General features: G+C 34.3%; 2 protein-coding genes across 3 annotated transcripts; one reads left to right on the top strand and one right to left on the bottom strand.

Annotated features, from left to right (window-relative positions):
* Positions 1–263: 263 nt before the first annotated feature.
* On the bottom strand, positions 264–1,671 carry LOC110995076 (flocculation protein FLO11). 2 transcript variants are annotated; one of them, XM_022262049.2, is made up of 2 exons: positions 1,627–1,671; positions 264–1,081 (listed from the first exon to the last, which is right to left on the bottom strand). In XM_022262049.2, exons 1-2 carry the CDS (start codon positions 1,654–1,656, stop codon positions 488–490), a joined length of 624 nt encoding a protein of 207 aa, XP_022117741.2. In that variant the 5' UTR covers positions 1,657–1,671; the 3' UTR covers positions 264–487. The 2 variants fall into 2 exon arrangements, with proteins under 2 accessions (XP_022117741.2, XP_045487924.1); XM_045631968.1 differs by lacking the exon at positions 1,627–1,671 and adding an exon at positions 1,451–1,613.
* Positions 1,672–9,096: 7,425 nt separating this feature from the next.
* Positions 9,097–23,242, top strand: LOC110995079 (protein PTCD3 homolog, mitochondrial). Its single transcript, XM_045631916.1, has 15 exons — positions 9,097–9,311; positions 9,420–9,602; positions 10,467–10,695; positions 10,778–11,001; positions 11,626–11,722; positions 12,236–12,397; positions 12,935–13,109; positions 13,355–13,485; positions 14,087–14,205; positions 14,593–14,677; positions 15,200–15,341; positions 15,952–16,054; positions 17,176–17,374; positions 22,450–22,631; positions 23,126–23,242. Exons 1-15 carry the CDS (start codon positions 9,286–9,288, stop codon positions 23,193–23,195), a joined length of 2,127 nt encoding a protein of 708 aa, XP_045487872.1. The 5' UTR covers positions 9,097–9,285; the 3' UTR covers positions 23,196–23,242.
* Positions 23,243–23,344: the final 102 nt, after the last annotated feature.

Genomic DNA, 23,344 nt, shown 5'->3' with positions numbered 1-23,344 from the left:
ACTGAATTTCAAATATTTAACTACATCTAATACATTACATATATTGTTCACTTACCATAAAATCTCTAATAACACTACGATTATTAATAGTTTAACATAAATATTATTATCATAATATACGTTATTTTGTAATTGCTTAGGCAAATCTGACTAATATAATAAGTTAAAAATATAATTGTAGTTAATTCTAATAAACCTAATAACTTATCTTAAAATTATTAAAATATAAATTCATTTTCATTCATAAAAAATAAAACAACGCATTAATTGCAGTTCTTTAATACTTGATTATAAAAATACAACATTCCTTAAAAACATCGCCTCGGTCATTTCTAATATATTACAATCTTAATATATAGCTATATAGCTCTATATGCCAGAAACCAATTGATACTAGCATATGACAAATGCAAAAAATAATTATATAAGTATGCTACGTGTATATAATAGTAGTTAAATTTATTTATATAACTACTATACTACTACATCAAGGACAAGTATATGTAGTTGTACACACATTCGAAACGGGACTAAAAACAGATGAAGTAGGGCATGTATAGGAATATTGTATTAATGTCCCATTCGCAGCAAGGACACACAAAAAGTATCTTTGACAGGTTGTATCTGTGGTGTCCGGGATTCTACCAACTGATGAACAAGTTACACTTACAGCTGAAGGGCAGTTATAACTGGCGTCACAAAGTGTAGTATTGGGATTGTAAAGTGTACCATTCGGACAAGACAGGACGGTTTCGACGAAGGTACCGTTTATTTGGACGCACTGAATGTATGAAGTACAGCCAGTTGATGATGGATTTGCCACGAAGCCGTCAACGGTACATATTGACGTAGTTGTGTTGGTTGTGTTGGTTGTGTTACACACATAATTTGTTGTGCAGGTACGGGAAATAGGGCTGAAAAGGGAGGTTGTTGGGCAGGTGTATTCGTAGGATATAAATGAATTGCCCGTGGTTAATACACAAAGGGTGTAGTTTTTGCAGGTTGTATCGACTGGGTCTGCATATCGGCCTGCGGAGGTACAGTTGACAGCTCCTTGAACCTGGCACACAACGCAGAATAGCTGAAACGAAAGTAATGATTAATATTACGAAGCCTTTGTAAGCATAAAGGAATACGGCATATACCAGCTGCTATTTTTTTGATGAGAAAATTGGCAGACCACTTCCATTATTTTTCATTTATAAGCTGATCCTATTGTTAATGTAACTCACTAGAAATAAAAGAGAATAGTATTTAAAGAGCACCATGCTTTTAACACCCGTGCCCCCTGCCCCATTTAGGGGTTATAGGACAGTAAGTCAAGTCAAGTAATTTATGCTTTTAACTGGGTATTGTTACTAAGTTAATTCAATTTTCCGCAATCGTAGTGCAATGTGTGAGCGACTCTGGAGCCTCTCTAACTATCTAAGGTGGTTTCAATGGGTATTACCATCCATATATCCAGTCTCTGGATAACAGATATTCTGATGAGGGTCGACATGCCCCTGCTACTTTTGGGGGTATAGGGAGTAAGTGCAAATTTAGTTCCACTTCGGAGATTTAAGAGCAATAATAATAATAGTTTTTTTTAATTTTAAATCAGAGCAGTAAATAAGTAATACGTACCAACACAGCTATGCAAATTTGAGTCTGCATTTTAAATTCTTTCAAGTCAATAAAGATTGAAAGCATGCTCGTATTTATAGTTTGGTCATTTAAGCCTAAATCTACACATCTTTATTGCGACGCAGTATTTTCAATGCCATTTTGTCCTTCTTTTCGTAAATCTATAAGAACACATGACTATAGCTAACTTCAGGCTGTCGATTTTTTGCGACGGTGTGCGCGCATCGTAAAAGAAGTACTACAATACCGAAAATAGTCATTTGCATTGAGGAAAACGTGAGAATTTTCAGAGTAAAGAGGAATACAATAAATAGGGTCAGAAAAGATCTCGTTTTTTGTTTGTTTTAATACACATTTTACTATTTAATAAATATGTGATTCAAAAGCGTGCACTATATTAATTTTTTTGCTGTTCAGTTTTTAAAAGGCGTTAATTTATTGTATAAGTTGAACCTTTGACGATTCTGTTAAGGAATTTTTCTTTAGTTTCGTACCACTATGTCAATAGAAAGATTAGAGCAGAAAAGAGCAGTGTTAGTGTAACTTCAACGATTCTTATCAACGAGGTCGTGGGTTCAATTCCCGGCTGAGCTTTTGACCTTCTGTCTATGTGCGCATTTAACACTCACTCGTACAAAGGAAATATCGTTCGGAAATTGGCATCCCTTAGACCCAATAAGTCGAAATCGTTTGTCATAAATAGACTGATCACCTTCTTAGTAGAAAAACAAATGAACGGGTAATTTAGTTAACCTACGACATAATAAAAAATTATAAGGTAAAAATCTAGACTATAGGTTGGCCTAACCTAGTCATAGTATATAACATAATATTATGAGTCTATTAAAGAAAACCCTAATCGAGAAACTATGACTAAGCCACACATAACTCATGCAATCATCACCATATAACCTACAAACATGGAAACCTTTTATCATAAACCAACATAGTGCTGCGTCAATTTATCGATAGAAATATAAATATGTACTTTAACACGTGTATACGGTATTTTAGAAATTAATTTATATTTAAATTTTAATCCTCACTAACCGCTTTACTCATTGTTTTACTGACATGTTTTGTCTCTTTCTGTCAAATTATGTTTATGGTGTGATAGTCTGTGACATGGGAATTTCAGTTAAAATAGTGGAAAAGGGAATTTTATATAAGGGAGTATATTTTAATATTACATAAAAAACTTTACTATTTACAATTTAAAGAATAAATAGGTAAATACAAAGTGCGGTAAGCCTCCACTAGGATCCGTCTGTCGCAGTCATGGGCTTGCAGACTTTAACAACAATGTACAAACAAAATAACGCTAGAATAAAAATTTCTTTTTCAGGGATTCCTCCACTAGCACTAGCTAAGCTCAATGAAGAATTCGGGGATTCTCGCAAAAGAGCCTGACGCTGTCGTGGGGGAATCCCCCATACTCGCGATCTTTTAATGAATGATCCATGTCCTTTATCATATAAAAATTCTTGCTTTTTACTTTCGATGGGGTGTTACCACCAACTGCCACCTCCGCCACTGCTTTCATTTGTCATATTAATAATTTTAGGTAGGATTAATACATTTTACACAATACTTACAACTTTATAATTAAACTATTGTTACACAATAAGAATATTTTCTGTTTCAGCATAGGACAGCTAGAGAAGATGTTATTTAAGTTTGATAGTGAATGCATAAAGTTGTGAATATGAAGGCAGGAGACCCCTGTTTCAAGTGAGGTCTGCCTCCCCTTTTAGATTGTAGTGACCGCTGGCGCCATTCTCCGTCTCTCTAGCTCTCGTAGTGAAGATACCCTGGGGAAATGTCCGTCTCTCTTGTTCTCTCTTCTTCGCGTAGCTTGTTCAGTTAGGCTGCGGTCCTTAAAACCAAGTCGTCAGGCGCAATTTGAGTCGCAGAAAGTTTGTCTTCTGATCACCCATAAGAACTGTGCTTCTATCCCACGTCTAAATTCGTTGGTATAGGTGTGAACGAGTGCCAACTCGATATTCATATGCTTTAAATTGGCGAATATTTTGCCTTTATCGATAAAAATAGACATCCTTACACTCTGAAGATCGTGTAGTTTTATCATTTATGCCGTACTCTATTAGTTGCCATAAAGCCTGGATCTATCATGAAAAGTGTTTAATACAATGAAGGCTATTTTTTACTGCGCTATAGTGATATCGGTGAGTTAACGGCGTGTAATCTTTAATGAGCGAGACCGAACGTTACTTAGAGCATACTAAAATTTATTAAAAAGACTATAAAATACGTATTGATTAAGTTTATATTGCCTTATTTTTTCTATATAAAGCATATTAAATAATTATGATGTATTAAAAATATATGACATTTTATTTCTAATGTAAAAGAAATTACATTAGAAAATCCAAATAAAATTTCTCTCTTTATATGTTTTTTACAGTTTTCGAGCTATGTCCAAACAACATGCTTAGTTAATGGACGATTCCCGAACAACTCGGAGGCTGACTGCCGTGGTTTCACAATGTGCTTGCAAGGCGCTGCAGGATTTATGGAATACAATCTTGTCTGCCCAGAAAACTCCATATTCAGTCACATAGACAGCCAGTGCACGAACATAACTGAGTATACATGCGTATCGAATTACAATTGCACTCAGGAGGAAAGTATATTGTCAAAAAATTGCACAGACTATATATCGTGCATAAAAGATTTGAATGGAGTATTTTCTGCTCGTCGCTTTGAATGCCCAATAAATACAATTTACAATGGAACCGTTTGCGTCGATAGGGACGTTTATCAATGTCCTACTACTGAACAACCGTCGATAGGAGTTACGGTCAAAAATTTCGAGGGAAACACCACTGGGAATTCGGCCGCATCGGCGCCTTTACGTTTAAGTTTCGTAATTATATTTCTTGTGATATTGTTACATTAAATATGGTGACATCTACATTGTTATCGTTTTATTGTCCGTTTCCTGCGTTTACTTTTGTTGACTTAGAGACGTATTAAATAAACGAGACCAAGGCCGAGGTGATACAACTTATCAGATTTTACGGAATGTTATTATTTATTTATTTAACTGAATAATGTATATTACCAATTCGACTTAGGGTCTTTCAAGAAAAGAGCGTACCGATTCTTAAAAGGCCGGCAGTGCGCTTGCGAGCCTTCTGGCAGGGCGAGTGTGCGTGGGCGGCGGTGTCACTTAACATCAGGTGAGCCTCCTGCCCGTCTGCCTCCTGTAACATATAAAAAAATATATCAGTTTAATATAGGCTAAATACCTACGAGTTTTGACATTATACAACTGAATTTGTAAATCCGACAAAACCCTGGTGGTATGTAGAACCTTATTAGGCGGATTAGGTTGATGATAAAAATACTCTCTTATCTTCTATATTCTTATACCCTATCTTGCATCGCACAGTACTGATGTCTTCAATAGTCGCTGTGAAAGGACGTCCCTAACGCGGATCATCACTAAGATTTCTAAAAAAATCCTAATCGCAGACTATCACGGCTTTGTTATTGAGTAACCCCATAACGAAAGTCATAATAAATCATAATTTTCTCGCGTTTCTAGATAGTCTCTAGATTCGTTTTCATTGGTATCAAGAGTTTTAAATTTACCGCCAATTCACATAAACAAATGGCAAATGAATGCAATAATTAAGTATACGTACTACATTTGGTTACCAAAAAGTTCTAAGATTGAAATTCAAAAAGTTTTCAATAGCAATGTTTCTAACCGGCCAGTCCTTAACACTTTCAGTACCCACTTACATTTTCTATTTATCCCAATTATCATTAGCTTTACATTACAACCAAAAGTTTGTTATTTTTATCTATCAATTCATGGATTAATGAATAATGGATTTATGGATTAATTGGATAAATTTTATGGATTGACACACGAACCAGAGACGGTTGGTGGCGTTCCGGCATGATGGCGCAGGTATAGTAGGGATGGCGATTCTTGCCAAAAAAGATCGATTCGAAAAAATCGAGGTCTAATAAATCGATTTTTTTTTAAATTTGTATTTACAATGCAAACATAAATCTATTTTATGAAAAACAAGAATGATACCGTAATAAACAATCTCTGGGATCTCTTATCAGTAAAATCAGGATTTTTTGGTACAGGGAATTCGATAATTACAATTATTTTTATTACCATATCAAAATATCAAATTAGATATAAAAGAAGACATTTATTTTCGAAATGTATTACTTACAATAAAAAGTTAAGAGAATAGATAACATAGCTTATAGTTCCCAATGCTTCATATCTAAGCTTTTTAAAAACAACAATATTTCAAGTCTACTGCGATGTTGCGCTGTTGCCGGCAATTAAAAAATGCGCTCACAAGGAACAGATGATCATACGATACTTATATTATACATCACAGCTTTTGAGTGGACATGATGATAAATAGAGTTTTTTTTTTTGTTCTTGCCAATACATCAATTATAGGATCATACTTTAGGTGCACAATGCCTGTGATAAATAGCGTTTAAACTCTTAATTTAAGCCATGACTTTCCAGTGAAAGTGTATTATATATAGAGAGTTGCTTTTTGACAAGCAATTTATGAAAATCCTAAATTCTTTTTTTCTCAATCAGTTCTAATGCGTCGAATTCTTCACTATTATTTTGTGGAAGTTGTTTCTGTGGTTGAATATCTAAAATTAAAGTATTTATTAATAGCAATTAATAGAACAAACTTAAAAAAATAGCATAAAAGTAAAAAAATAATAGCGTTTTACTTACTCTCAATTGATTATTATTCCGTTACAAACACTACATAGAAATAAATATTCCCTAATCACACAGTATATTACAACAATCAACCAATCAAGGTATTTATATAAAGAAATGAATGAATAATAACAAGACAAAACAATGACGCAATATCAATTAACAAAGTCAAATATTACCAACGTTTTTACTAAAAACCTAATGTCTAAAATATTGATTCACTGAATCGATTCAGTACGACATATCGATTTATTTGGTCCGAGGAATCGATTCTTCGATTAATCAATTTGAGATCGCCATCCCTAACCTAAGATACAGTTAAATTTTAACCGCCGTCGCGTGCGACCTTAATATAGACCGCAAACCGTACCACATTTACTTTTATTCATCATTTTCAAGGATCCAGGTTTGGAGTAAGCCAAACCACCGTTGATGGTAAGTGCTAGTCTTCGTCTTATCGATTATTGGATTCCTTTTTTCATTATACTGACACGCGACAGCCGAACCCAAAATTATTTCACCGAGGGAATGGAGCATCCTGGATATAGCTTCCGGATACCCTGGCCCACACATCCTTTTTCGTTCCTTTTCGAGCCGTATATGTATCATATCTCTTAGTTAGGCATATTTATTTTCGTATTTTTATCAATTTTGTTCGTTAGGTGAAATTGCCGGTGGGCCTTTTCTTATTTGTATAATGACATATTTAATATAGATTTTTTTAAATATTATATGTTTTTATAAATCTATTATCCGTATTTCATATCCTGTACTTCATATTTACGTTTTTATTAATATATTGTGCCTGATTTGGTGAGAATGATCATGCGTGATTAGTATCTACATATTACATATTACATCACTTTTTTCTAAAAGTTGTTTCACAGTTAACGTTCAGAATAAATCTGTTTATAGTATAATTGAATCGTTTTGTTTATATTTTATTTTATTTAGTTATCTTATAAAGTTAAATCAATAGCTCGAATTTGACGTTACTGAGTATGTAGGAATCTCGGGGGACCTTGATTGGAACACCTCCGTGTGATTTGGAGTAATTTATGCTGCCGAAGTTGCATCCAATTATTTAATTTTTTTTTTATATTTTGTGCAGTATATTGAAATTTCTTAAACAATCCGACATTTTAAAATGAAAATTTTATTGAAATTTGATTGAAATGGTTACAAGAGATGTGACATTCTGCATAAAAAATCTGTTTTTTAATTAATCGATTGTTTTTAGTATGAAAATAGATGATAATATATTATAATTGTTTTTTTATTTATTTATCTGTTATTTCCTCATTATTTTTTGTTAAAGTTATAGAATAATCAACTATGAAATAAACCTAATTTCATCTCGATACATTTTAGGTGAAATCCCTATTAAATATATAAACGCAAACGTGAATTTGTCATTGCACGTATGTTTACTGCTTGCTTCTGCGTTTATTTTATTTTTATTTTCTATATAAGCTAATTCTTACTACAATAAAGTGTATACTAACTTTATTTCCCAAATTTTATATTCAAAAAGTTCTGCCCTACATAAAAAATCGAAGGCATGGAGGAAGAGCAGCGACCACCCGCTGTAACAAAGCTGAACTGTCCAAAATACTTTTAAATAAATATTGTTCGGTTAGGTTAGATGTATATATAACAATATTTTTTGTAAAATCACTGTTCTAAAAAACGAAAAATAAAATGCCTTGTTATTCAAGGGTGGAGGGGCTGCATTTCCCGCATCGCCGGAACAGAACAGAGAAAAACCTATAATTAATATTGTTGGGTTTAGTTAGGTTAGTAGTTTATATTTTATAAAATAACTGTTATTTCAATACCTCTTCAAAGCATCGGATTTATTTGATAATGGATTATTGATTTCGATGTATGTATGATGTATGGCATTGTAAATATCGATGTATATCAAATATCTCTAATACGTAGTTTGAAGTCTGGGTTATAAAAGACCACGCATAATATCAGATGTCAGGTCGGAAGGTGGCAGATTTTCAATCATTTTTAATAATAAAATCGCGCTCAAAAATCGATTTTCACTTTTAAAGATTGACTGAATCAGTGCAGCAGAATGACCTCCAATAGGCAACGGTGGCAGAGCGTCGTGAAGCGCATCACATCTGCGCCTTCTACTTCTACTACATAGCGATCACGACCGCTCTGGCAAGAGCGTACCGAATGAGAAGAAGAAGAAGACCGCATAGGATCCTCTCTTTAGGTCTAAGGTTCTTCCTTCAGCGTCATATATGAATAAATCGTACATAATACCCAGTAACTTAATTCTTCTTAGATTATATTTTCATATGGCTTCTTTTCTACTTGTGTTAAAAAAAAGACATTAAGCGTTCATATATTATAATAAATAATAATACTTGCATTACTATAAAAAATACACTACTGTTCAATATATTTTAAAAGACAAAACTATTGCCGCAAACACGAGTTTTTTTTAAATATATATAAATAATATGTCTGTCTACTTTATTCTTTTTGCGTGGCATGAAAAATAAAAGAAGCGTTTAGGTATAGCGTAAGCTGTTTTAGGGCGGCTACGCTTTTTTTGTTAACTATGATAATATGAATATATTTGAAACATCAATTGAAAAAAATATCTCTACTTGATTTAAGCTGACACTGACAATTTATTTCTTATTTGTCAGTGTCGGTTGTCATAGTCACTGTCATCTTTCATTTGTCAAAGACATCTGTTTCCAATTTCCATTATCCAAAACATAGATTTTTGGTTATGTTGATTAAGCCGTATATATAATACACTTATTTTGTTATTATTTAACAAAATAAATAATACTTTGTGGCAAACATATTTAGTGAAACAATCTCATAGATTATTAAATAAATTTATCTCTTTACCTTAGTGTTAACAAACTCGAAACGCTATGTATTCAACCATTCCACTTCAAAGGTATGTAAGTTTTTGTTTTAATGGGAAACCGAGTAAATATTTGGTATACTTGGATGGTTGACTTGTTCAGATTATTGATTTTTGGGTATATACATCTTGTTATAACAGACAGTGGGCGAGATTTGCACATGTCTGTCGAGCTTTATCGTCATTGGAGGGCCACAAGCTACCTGTAGGTGGAAAATCAATAGACGGTATTTCACCGCCATTGCGCATATCCCGGTCTCCTACCGACATACTGCAGGCGTTGGCTGCCACGGTCGGTGTCGATCCTACAGCTCCTCATTACAAGTAAGTTTTTTATTTAAATTTGCTTTTAATTTTGTTTTTGTTTTGTTGTTGTATCTTTAAAATTGAAGTGAAGGTAATAAAAATACTTAATTTTAAAATATTTGACTTGTTTTTTCATCCATCCTTTGTTACCTAACTGGGTGTGGTCCAAATATGTCTTCGAAAATTTAACGTTTGATTAGTATTTTCTCAAATTTGTATTAAATGTATCATGAATAGAACATTAATTCTTTTTAAAACTAACTGAAGATATTTTAGAAATTTCTATCCCCATAGATATCCACTTGTTGATTCTATATTTAGAGTATGCAATACTTAATACTATTTAAACATCATTTCATTCCAAACTTTTTTAAATAATTGAAATAAGATAACATGGGTTCTTTATGTCAATAACATGGGTTCTTTATGTCGATATCCCAAAATCTTATAAGTGTTTTTAATAATGTCTTAAAGAAGTAAGTATGTTGCTGGCCCAAGGTGGAAATGAATTTGTAAATCTCTTTTATATAGTGAATATAACTAAACCAAGCCTAACTGCTTTTTGTACTATTAATGCACAAGAATTTTAAAGAATCCATATTGTACCAAAATCAATTAGCATTAAGACTATTTATTGGTCTGGATTTAAATATTGTCTGTAATTTTGGATGGTTTTCCACATGCGTGTATAGCCCTCGTAAGTTTCTACGCGGATGATTAAATTAACTACTTAAAAAAATTTCATGCCATATGGTATATTTAATATATATACAGAACCTACAAAAAGCAATTCATATATATGTCTTTATTTCTTGTTACACAAAAATTTAAATATGAAAAATATCAAAGTATATATATTATATATAAATATTCCATTATTAGGTATCATGATGACCCGTTCCTCATACCTCAGTCCAATTATCGAAAGCGAGCATATGCACTATCTGCTGAGGCAGGACGTAAGGCTGCTACCTGGATAAGGGATGAACAACCCCATTTATTTACTACTCGAGAATGGGATCCGCCAATGAAAATGAAGACACCATATTTCAATGCCGACCCTCATATTGATGCATTTACTCCAAGGCCAATTTATAATGATGAAAGCAAGGTAGAATATAACTTAAAAACTATATTTTCTTTTGTAACTTGTTAAGATTTTCTTATTATTTACTTAAATATTTCATGGACAGGTAACTGAAGAAGATCTTTTATACACAATTAACAATGCCCTTCTAGAGGATGCTATAAAAGTATACCAGCTCTTAGGAGCATCGGAGGGGGTTAGTGATGAACTGAAACTATCACTCCTTCAATTATTATGTTTTTATAATGAAAAAGAACCCATTGGGGCTGAATGGTTGGAGGAAAGGTGGTTTGCCGCAGCTACAAGAGAACGACAAGCAGCCACATGGAAGTTAGTGTAGTATAATTATTACATATGAGATTAATATGGCTATTTAACATGAAACAAGAATACATTCCAGGCATTAAAGGTTATCACAGCCCATGGACATGGTGTAAATACTTTCTGCACTTATAAAAATTGGGATCCAAATATTTATTGCCGGTTTCCTTCATCTCTTACGATTTAAGAACTGGTAGTAAATTCAAATTTGGAATATGGCATATTTTTTAAATTGTAACGAGCCTACAGTTAAGGCCGTTATAAGCCCTTGATTTAAATTAAAATATGAAATAGTTGTTATTTTTTTTATTTATATTTTATTAAATTTTACTTAAATATGAAGCTACCACAGGAGTCGCATCCTATGTATGACTATGTACGTATTGTTGGAATGTCAAGTAGACATTCTTTCATTATAAAAAACCTTTAAATGAAGTTAAAGGTTTTTTATTGACATTTACCAATATCGACCTATTCGGCCATTATTTGTCTTCTATCTAGACTAGACTATCCGGCTACAAGTTTGGCCGAATAACTGATATTCGTTTCATCAAATAATTCTTAAGGCAATAAAAAGTTTTTTCAGTTTTGGTGTTTATTTTCCTTTCTTCAATTGTTATTTATTATCTTAAGGTTAGGTGGGCTTGCCGATAAGATCTTTGCTTCAATGGATCCGAAAACACCTGAAGCTTATTGCACTCTGATTCAAGGAATGGCAAAATATTATCAGGTAATTATTTTTCATTAAATATTTACTTCCTTTGATATGGGAATTTAGGTATAATATATATAAGTATATTGATGAAAAAAAAAACACTTTTTTAAAGTTATTTAAAAAAACATTTAATTGGCTTAATAGTTACGAATCACAAAATCTATGTACCTATCTTTATATCTATATATACTTAAATCTAAGGTACCTATGTACCAAAAATGTTTAGTTACTTAAATTTATCAGAAGAACAAATTTGTTTTAATATAGCTGGTGACGATTCAAATAAGAATAAAACTAGGCACGTTTTCACTGTTCAAATTTTCGCGCGGTTTCTGAAAACGGGACAATTGCGTCCCAGAGTTCGTTTCGGGGACAGTCGTACCTAATTGGAAAAAAGGACAGTCCCGTTCAAAGCGGAACGTCTTGTCACGTTAATTATACCTTCACTGGCTTAAAAAATAGCATTAGTGTAACGCTTGTCGAATAGTGAGTTTGTGTCAAGCCAAGCAATTTGATTTTTACTTTTAGGCTGAGCGCGCGCATGCATTCGCTCAAGAGGCGATAGAAAAAGGTATTCCCTTGTCTACCGGAGTTTATAATTCCCTACTCAGCTGCGTTGGTTTTCTTAAAGAAGGCACGGCCTTACGTATTGACGCGTTAAAGGGACTTCTAGCTGAAATGAATGAACAGGTAAGATTAAACATACAATAATATTCAATTCTGTATTTAAAAACAACTGTTATCTGTTACAAAACGATTGGTTCTCCCGTTTTTACGTTTGTGTGTGTTGGCCTAGTGGATTCAGCGTGCGATCTCTGAGGTCGTAGGTTCGATAAGGTGTGCACCAATGGACTTTCAATATATTTAACATTTCATTGAACGGTGAAGGAAAACATTGTCAGGAAACCGGCTTGCCTTAGACCCAAAAAGTTTAAGGCGTGCGTCAGGTACAGAAGCCTGATCACCTACTTGCCTATTAGATTGACAATTAATGATCATGAAAATGATACAGAAATCTTAGAGCCAGATCTTATAAGGTTGTAGGGCCACTGATGTATTTAATTTTTAAAATAAGAAATATGCGACGTATCTAACGTAACTCCCAAAAAGTTCCCAGTGTCTAAGGTTATATATATATTTATAGGTTGGAAAAACTTTGTTAGTGTTTCAGTGTATGACGTCATCGTAAGTGCGCTGCAAATACTGTATCGCTTAAGTTTTTTTTAGGGTATCTCACCTAACGCAGACACTTTAACGGCGTGCTTACGTTCAATATCAGCTTGGGGTGGAGGAAAGCTATTGCAAACGATTGCATTACAAATTATGGCAGAATTCAAACAATTGAACATCCAGCCGAGCCTTTCTGCTTATTACTACATCTTGTGTTTATTCTGTAAAGAACGTAAGTTATATTAATTAAAACTCAATTGTATGTTAACTGTGGTGGCGTAAACCAATTTTAAATTCTACTACTGTAGTCACCGCGCGCTTTCTTTGTCTGTGACCTTTGTCTATGCGATTTTCATAGATTTACTGACACTTCTCAAATGAACAGGAAGAATGAGGAATAAACTCTCCGCCATTTTTATTTTAGAAGCTATGTATTATTAATTAACCTTTAAAGAAATAAATAAACCCTTCTTGCAGGTGGACAGCGTGTAGACATATTGACATCTATATTGACTGATTTAGAAAATAGAGAATGTTTGGAGCCATCAGATGCTATGGATACACATTTCTTCATCACAGCTATCGGAGTGTGTAGTGACCATTTACAGGTAAATTTATTATAATTTATATATATCCGCTTCCTTCAGATTACATTCGTTTTAAGAATAATTGAATGAAGACGTGATATTAATGAGAATTAAAAAGAAATAAAGTGAGGGTAGGATACAAAATTGGTTTTTTGTCCAAAATATCGAAAAATTTAATCAAGCCAGACAGATATGTGAGAATTATGAAAAAAAATAATCTGAGGTTTGGACAAAAAAATTGTTAATTCCCAAAATATATTTTAATTAAATCAGGCTAGACCGCTGCTGGTATAAATGATCATTATTTAAAAAAAATGCGCGGGTAGGATACAAAATTTAATAAGTTTTGTACCTTATATAAGCTATCACAATACGTTATAATAATATAGCCCGTTTATTTCCAATCTTTACACATGTTGAATTTTTTTTGTTACTCGGTTTCCTAAGTTATATTCTCTCCATTCCCATTCTTACAAATGCTTCTATATTCACCTTTTTTAGGCCTTTCCTCCATCTCCACCTTGGTTCTTTCAATAGTCGCATAACAATTAAAAAAAAACAATGTACAAGAGGTAACCTCAAATTTTTTTTCACGTTAGTTATTCTGATATTTTTTCCACAGGACATAAATCTAGCCGAGCGTGTACACGCATTACTAATGAAAGATGATAACTACAAGTTGGTAGGAGACGCGTATAAAGAAAGCATTTATTATAGGCATTTGGTCACAGTTACATGCAGGTATTTAATAATAATAATTAAAAAATGATAAGTAAGAATATAGAAAAGTTTGGTCCCTGTGTACCTTTATTGCTGGCACCATTTCCTCTGTATTGCGAAACTTATCTCTATCTACCAGGCGTCTACTTAAATCTTCAAGTACCTTTGCACTAATTATATTAATATAAAATAATAATTCCAGTTTAATTCTAAACTGTAAAAATTGTTGTTATCATACTCTAAGTCTACGTTAGTTATTGTTGTTTTCATTTCTGTGTGTTCTGTATGGACCTCTTTTGGGTAAACGCCTCCGTCTGAACTTACCACTTGAATCTGTTGTTAGCTTTTATCTATTCATACTTAAATATTTTCAAAATGTTTTAAGATGTTAAGATAATAAATTTTCAGACATGCCCCATTCGAGAAAACTGCAAAGTTGTTGGACACCTTAATTCCAAACATATATGTCCCGGAGCCATCTGTTATGGAAGAGGTGAGTGCTCACACGCATTTTTACCGAGAATTAATTGTTTTTGATCATTAAATTTTTACCAAAGAGAAAATCCGTTAATCTTAACATATAAATAAGCCAACCATAGTATGGCAAAAGAAGAGAAAACCCTTTGTTTATTACTGACTAGCTGCTGCCGCGAACTTCGTTTCTCCTTAATGCCTAGCCTACTTTTTTAGTACATATGCTACCCCCCTTTTTTATAAAATAAAAACCCTAATATCTTACGGAACCCTATTTTTGTTCAAAATTAAATATACCTAGCCTATATTATTCGTGGATAATGTAGCTTTCGAATGGTGAAAGAATTTTTAAAATCGGTCCAGTAGTTTATGAGCCTATTCATTACAAACAAACAAAGTTTTCCTCTTTATAATATTAGTGTAGATGATAATATTTCAGTAAATTTAATTATATATTATGTGTATGTTTGTCGTCTCGGAAACGTAATCATAGCGAAATGATTAGGATTTTTTTCCAGTAAAAAAAAATTTTTTTTTTCAGATAATAAAGACATTAGAAGTAGCTGGTGCTGGTGATAGACTCGCGGAAGTTTGGTCCCAACTTGTCGTATTTGGTCTCGCGAAAAGGATTAAAATTGTTGAACAATTACTAAATGCACTCTGCCAATGCTATTCTTACCAAGGTATGTGAAATCTAATTTAATATTTACGATTCCAATGTATATGTCGCAGCCAATTAGTTTAAAAAGCCGTTCAATCAACAGCCTAGTTGACATTGTAATTTAACAAGCGGACTAAATAATTGTAAGAAAAGAGCGTACCAATTCTTAAAAGGTCGGCAACGCACTCGCGAGCCCTCTGGCATTGAGAGTGTCCATGGACGGCGGTATCACTTAACATCAGATGAGCCTCCTGCCCGTTTGCCCCTGTTCTATAAAAAAAAAGCCGTAGCACTTGTTACATGATTTAATAAACTGGCCGGCTAATGCTAAGGTCATTTGGACCATGTTACAGAAATCATAAGGTCACCCGAATTGTAGCAATGACAGCAAAATAACGCGTTATTCCTCACTATTTCCACTTTGAAGAAATTATCCAAGCTATTTTTTAAAGAGTTCTAATCACTTGTACTAATAAACATTGCACTAATTACACTTTCTAGAAGCCTTTTTCAGTCAGCTACTACTCGGTATGAGAAAGCTTTTTGGGCAATTGTATGATGATGAATATGCTCTAAATGTTTAAATATAAGTATAAATATCTAAATGTGTAAAAATATTAAATCTTTTGCAGAAGATGAAATTAAAGAGAAAATCCGAAATGCCGCAGCCGATATGCTAAAGTTTGGACAATTGATTGAAGATCAGAACGAAAATAGAAGAACACCGACACAGCCGTAAGTATATGTTTCATATTTTTTTCGTTTGTATATTAATCATCTGGAATTCGATACAAGTAAATTGAAATTATTATTAATTCGAGTAAATATATTCGAATAATCTATAATATTTTAATAAATAGAACTTAAAAATATATATCTATACTAATATTATAAAGAGGAAAGGTTTGATTTTTTGTTTGTTTGTTTGTATGAATTGAATAGGCTCCGAAACTACTTGGCAGATTTGAAAAATTCTTTCACTGTTGGAAAGCTACATCATTCCTGAGTGACATAGGCTATATTTCATTTTCAAAAAAATAGGCATCCTTACTAAAATTACGATAACATTAACATTTGTTTATTATTTGATACAATTCTAACAGATGGCGCTGAGTTAAAGGTAGTAGTTTGGCAAGACGACGTTTGCCAGGTCAGCTAGTATAATATAATTTACGGGCCAAGTTTTATCCTAACATCATATCAGCAGTTCCCAAGGAAAGAATTTTTCACGTTTCCTTATTACAAACCGTATTTTAATATAACAGTAACAAATTTATATAGAAATTAGTATAGATAAACATCACATGATGATATCATCAGTAAATATGGAACGTAATTCAAAAGGCTCAAAAGTTACAGGGTACCACTGCTGAACAATAAAACATATAAAAAATGCCATGGGTGTATGTCGCAGCCAACTACGTAGAGCTTACTTAATAAGCTTACTAGCTAGTTACTTAATTCAATTAATAGTCTAGCCTTTTAACTAAACAGCCCCATTTATATATTATATTCAGTCGTAGCGTTTAATGAACTAGTTTATGTAGAGTTTATGCATTGTACTATTTTTTTTCATTAAAATTCGGAAAACACCATCAAAGTTGTGGTTTGACGAAGCCATATTGACAGTTTGAAGAGTTTTATTTCGAGTTAGACCGAAAATGGATCTTAATTTAAATTAACATTCAACTTGGCAAGTAATGAAACGTCATCGATCCAAGTCATCGGCCTAGCTGTTTAATCAACTGCCTGAATATCTTTCAGGTCGCTGTTTAGTTAAGACGCTAGAGTGTTGATTTAACGGCTGATTAAGCTAGCTAGTTGGTGTACATGTATATCTTTATTACGTTTGACAGGTTATCGGCAACAGCTTTGGCGAATATAATAGATTTGTGTGCGGACGTTAACGACAAAGCCGATCCGAGCTGGGAGGTCGTTGGAGATGCTTTGGGAAGGCTTCGATCCGAGCAGGCCGTCGGCGTACCGGATAAACCAGAAATATTGGCGGAGGTCGCGAAAAAGGCCGCTAACATCGGAAAACCGGGTATCGCAGCTGTAAGTATATTATTTTTATAAGATTAAAAATTGTAGCAATTATGTAAGGTTTTCCAGGAGGTAAGACTGAAATAATGCACCCAACGTTGACATAGTAATGGTTGTGTGATTAACGCTTTAGGTTTGCAGGTAACTACATACAGCTTGACATTTATAGCATTTATATAGTCTGTGAAATATCAGCAGCGTTGCTACTGTAAAAAATTACATATTTTTCATCTATAAAACCATATGCGCGCGTTTGCGATTTGCCTTAAATATTGCGACTTCTCTTGCTAACATTTGTGTACATTTTCTTTGTGTATACACTCGTAGAACCATTACACAGTTGAGATGTACTTGGTGAGGCGTTGCATCGATTTCCATCGAGCCGGTGCAATGCCTCGCCAGGGTCGTTTTAACTACTATTCCACTAAAGATTCAACTAACTGCAAATCCAAGGCAAGATATGCCTTTTCACGTGTGACTGTTGAGTAAATTATGAATATGTCTCTTATTTTAAATTAAACTGTTGATTAAAATTTGTTAATAATTAATTGTATTTGTAATAATTATAAGTGGGGGCATAGCTCGTTAGCCATTGCATTGGCCGTAATACATCGTGCCCAGGTAACGGCCCACCGAGCATGCCCTTACAAAACCCATCCTAGCGTTCTAAAGTTATATGTAAAATTTATATTTGTATAAAAATTTGATGTATTATATTGTCAAACGTGTTGGACATAGCTCGTTAGCCATTGCATTGGCCGTAATATATCGTGCCCAGGTAACGGCCCACCGAGCATGCCCTAACAGAAATCATCCTAGTGGTCCAACATTCTATGTAAAATGTATATTTGTATAAAAATTAGATGTATTATTTACTACACGTGTTCGATATACATTTAGCTCACTGAAAATTGTTTAATGACAAACAAACTTCCTTTAAACTATTTGTGTATATAATTTAATCATCACATGCCGACTGTAACCACACACTGGGTATTAGAAATAACAAGTGCGACATTTCGATACCATGCATATTTCAGTTACGATTTTTTTTATAATTTGGGTCTATGTTTCTCAGCGTTAGAATTAGCATAGCCTATTTTCCTGGTAATGTAAGTTGTATATTGGATAAAATTATTATATATTGTTAAGTAAACTGACAGTGTTGTAACATTGTTAGTTTATGTTGCTAACGCTACCGCTGATATAGATAGTCTCGATATGCTGAGATCGAAATGCATAGTAATTATTAATCTCGATGCTATGGTAATTATCTCACTATAATCGATATTTTATAAATTAGAATATTAAAACTTATGTTGTGTGTTTGTGTAGAAATCCTTGGCCATTATACATCGTGCCCAGGTAACGGCTTACGGAGCATACCCATACAAAACTCATCCTAGGAGTCCATGTTCTCTGTGAAATTTATATTTGTATAAAAATGTGAAGTATTATATAACAAGCCGGTCTGAACATAGCTTGTAAGCCGTTGCATTGGCCGTTATACATCGTGCCCAGGCAACGGCTTACGGAGCATGCCCATACAAAACTCATCCTAGGAGTCCAATGTTCTCTGTGAAATGTATATTTGTAAAAAAATGTGAAGTATTATATTATCAAGCCGGTGTGGACATAGCTTGTAAGCTGCGTTGTATTGGCCGTTATACATCGTGCCCAGGCAACGACTTACAGAGCATGCCCATACAAAACTCATCCTAGTATTGTAACGATGTATGTGACATGTATATTTGTATAAAAATGTGAAGTATTATATAACAAGCCGGTCTGGACATAGCTTGTAAGCCGTTGCATTGGCCTTTATACATCGTGCCCAGGCAACGGCTTACGGAGCATGCCCATACAAAACTCATCCTAGGAGTCCAATGTTCTCTGTGAATTTTATATTTGTATACTATGTGAAGTATTATATTATCAAGCCGGTGTGGACATAGCTTGTAAGCCGTTGCATTGGCCGTTATACATCGTGCCCAGGTAACGGCTTACGGAGCATGCCCATACAAAACTCATCCTAGTATTGTAACGATGTATGTGAAATGTATATTTGTATAAAATTGTGAAGTATTATATAACAAGCCGGTCTGGACATAGCTTGTAAGCCGTTGCATTGGCCGTTATACATCGTGCCCAGGCAACGGCTTACGGAGCATGCCCATACAAAACTCATCCTAGTAGTCGAATTTTCTATGTGAAATGTATATTTGTAAAAAAATGTGAAGTATTATATTATCAAGCCGGTGTGGACATAGCTTGTAAGCCGTTGCATTGGCCGTTATACATCGTGCCCAGGTAACGGCTTACGGAGCATGCCCATTCCAACTCATCCTAGTATTGTAACGATGTATGTGAAATGTATATTTGTATAAAAATGTGAAGTATTATATAACAAGCCGGTCTGGACATAGCTTGTAAGCCGTTGCATTGGCCGTTATACATCGTGCCCAGGCAACGGCTTACGGAGCATGCCCATACAAAACTCATCCTAGTAGTCGAATTTTCTATGTGAAATGTATATTTGTAAAAAAATGTGAAGTATTATATTATCAAGCCGGTGTGGACATAGCTTGTAAGCCGTTGCATTGGCCGTTATACATCGTGCCCAGGCAACGGCTTACGGAGCATGCCCATACAAAACTCATCCTAGTATTCTAACGATGTATGTGAAATGTATATTTGTATAAAAATGTGACGTATTATATAACAAGCCGGTCTGGACATAGCTTGTAAGCCGTTGCATTGGCCGTTATACATCGTGCCCAGGTAACGGCTTACAGAGCATGCCCATACAAAACTCATCCTAGTATTCTAACGATGTATGTGAAATGTATATTTGTATAAAAATGTGACGTATTATATAACAAGCCGGTCTGGACATAGCTTGTAAGCCGTTGCATTGGCCGTTATACATCGTGCCCAGGTAACGGCTTACGGAGCATGCCCATACAAAACTCATCCTAGGAGTCCAATGTTCTCTGTGAAATGTATATTTGTATAAAAATGTTAAGTATTATATAACTAGCCGGTCTGGACATAGCTTGTAAGCCGTTGCATTGGCCGTTATACATCGTGCCCAGGTAACGGCTTACAGAGCATGCCCATACAAAACTCATCCTAGTATTCTAACGATGTATGTGAAATGTATATTTGTATAAAAATGTGACGTATGATATAACAAGCCGGTCTGGACATAGCTTGTAAGCCGTTGCATTGGCCGTTATACATCGTGCCCAGGTAACGGCTTACGGAGCATGCCCATACAAAACTCATCCTAGGAGTCCAATGTTCTCTGTGAAATGTATATTTGTATAAAAATGTGAAGTATTATATAACTAGCCGGTCTGGACATAGCTTGTAAGCCGTTGCATTGGCCGTTATACATCGTGCCCAGGTAACGGCTTACGGAGCATGCCCATACAAAACTCATCCTAGTATTCTAACGATGTATGTGAAATGTATATTTGTATAAAAATGTGACGTATTATATAACAAGCCGGTCTGGACATAGCTTGTAAGCCGTTGCATTGGCCGTTATACATCGTGCCCAGGTAACGGCTTACGGAGCATGCCCATACAAAACTCATCCTAGGAGTCCAATGTTCTCTGTGAAATGTATATTTGTATAAAAATGTGAAGTATTATATAACTAGCCGGTCTGGACATAGCTTGTAAGCCGTTGCATTGGCCGTTATACATCGTGCCCAGGTAACGGCTTACGGAGCATGCCCATACAAAACTCATCCTAGGAGTCCAATGTTCTCTGTGAAATGTATATTTGTATAAAAATGTGAAGTATTATATAACTAGCCGGTCTGGACATAGCTTGTAAGCCGTTGCATTGGCCGTTATACATCGTGCCCAGGTAACGGCTTACGGAGCATGCCCATACAAAACTCATCCTAGGAGTCCAATGTTCTCTGTGAATTTTATATTTGTATACTATGTGAAGTATTATATTATCAAGCCGGTGTGGACATAGCTTGTAAGCCGTTGCATTGGCCGTTATACATCGTGCCCAGGTAACGGCCTACGGAGCATGCCCATACAAAACTCATCCTAGTATTCTAACGATGTATGTGAAATGTATATTTGTAAAAAAATGTGAAGTATTATATTATCAAGCCGGTGTGGACATAGCTTGTAAGCCGTTGCATTGGCCGTTATACATCGTGCCCAGGTAACGGCTTACGGAGCATGCCCATACAAAACTCATCCTAGGAGTCCAATGTTCTCTGTGAATTTTATATTTGTATACAATGTGAAGTATTATATTATCAAGCCGGTCTGGACATAGCTTGTAAGCCGTTGCATTGGCCGTTATACATCGTGCCCAGGTAACGGCTTACGGAGCATGCCCATACAAAACTCATCCTAGGAGTCCAATGTTCTCTGTGAATTTTATATTTGTATACAATGTGAAGTATTATATTATCAAGCCGGTCTGGACATAGCTTGTAAGCCGTTGCATTGGCCGTTATACATCGTGCCCAGGTAACGGCTTACGGAGCATGCCCATACAAAACTCATCCTAGGAGTCCAATGTTCTCTGTGAATTTTATATTTGTATACAATGTGAAGTATTATATTATCAAGCCGGTCTGGACATAGCTTGTAAGCCGTTGCATTGGCCGTTATACATCGTGCCCAGGTAACGGCTTACGGAGCATGCCCATACAAAACTCATCCTAGTCCAACTTTCTACGTGAAAATTTCTGTAAAATGTTAAGTATTATATGTGCATGTCCAAACAATTGTCGACAGAACATTAATGTGTTGTGTATTAAAAATCGTGTCTTATTACAAAATTGTTACATATTATCTATTGTATAAAATTCCTTAACGCGGCCAACGAAACCTCCCATTTTACTAACCATATGCTTGGGATTGCTTGGATTGCTAATGGAACTAATCGCCAAGTGAGTTTATTGTTCATATATTTTTTTTATGCTACGCGAAGATATTTTGAAACTTATTGTTTTTACCTTAGCAAAATTTTTTTAAGTTTTTCTATGGATGTCGATGTAATCTCTATGACACTGCAGATATAAATAAATTTCAATGTTTTTCAGACTGCACTAACCTACCTTGCCGAGTGTGGTTTTGAAGAAGCAACGAAAGCATGTGTGGACACACTTGGAGTGATGTTGAATAGACCAGCTGATGAAGTCCAGACATTACTGCAGGAGCCGAGATCTACCCTTGAGGCTTCATTGCACCCCTCGGCACTTGTCATCGCTGAAGCTTTTCATTTGTAAGTACCATGATTTATTTACCATAATTAACCTTTAAAATTTAATATATAATATAATGTAAATATTGTTATAAACGCTATTGCTCAATATCTTTCAGGCTGCTAATTGATTGGCTAATTATTTGGCTGCGACATATACATAAATCTTCTGTGCATGTGTTCGTAATTAAACTCCTAAACGGCTGGAACGATTTTGATGAAATTTTTCTTATTCAAGTGGAGTCGAGAATGATTTAAGATGTTTTTGTAAGACGTGTTCAGAACGTCTTTCAGATTCAATAGTTAACTATGTTATTTATATCTTATGTATTTAAGTAATAATAAACCTTACGCCTAACGCCGAATATTCTTCGATATTCCTCTTATAGAATTATAAGAATTTAAAAAAATAAATAATGGAACATTCTTTATTTACAATGACATATAACAAACAACAACAAGCAATTTAAATAAATGCATTTTGGGATTTTTTATTAATACCGAAATCTTTTCAGGGCCAAAACGGGTGCATCCATAGACACTTCGAGTTCGGAGAGTGATAGCGATTCTTCAGACAGTGATTAGATTTAGTTTTTAGTGAATAATAGTTGGAAATAAAAGAATAGTCAATATCTCGTTTTTCATTTGCCTACGCTCACAATAAAATTCATGTTCAACAGAACTTTTCTATTATAATAATAATAAAAGTCTTTATTCATTTTAAGTAGGTACAT

This window comes from Pieris rapae, chromosome 17 (assembly GCF_905147795.1).
Source record: "Pieris rapae chromosome 17, ilPieRapa1.1, whole genome shotgun sequence".
NCBI classification, from domain to species: domain Eukaryota; kingdom Metazoa; phylum Arthropoda; class Insecta; order Lepidoptera; family Pieridae; genus Pieris; species Pieris rapae.
The sequence above is the reverse complement of the archived record's forward strand: the minus strand, read 5'-3'. Positions and strand labels throughout refer to the sequence as shown.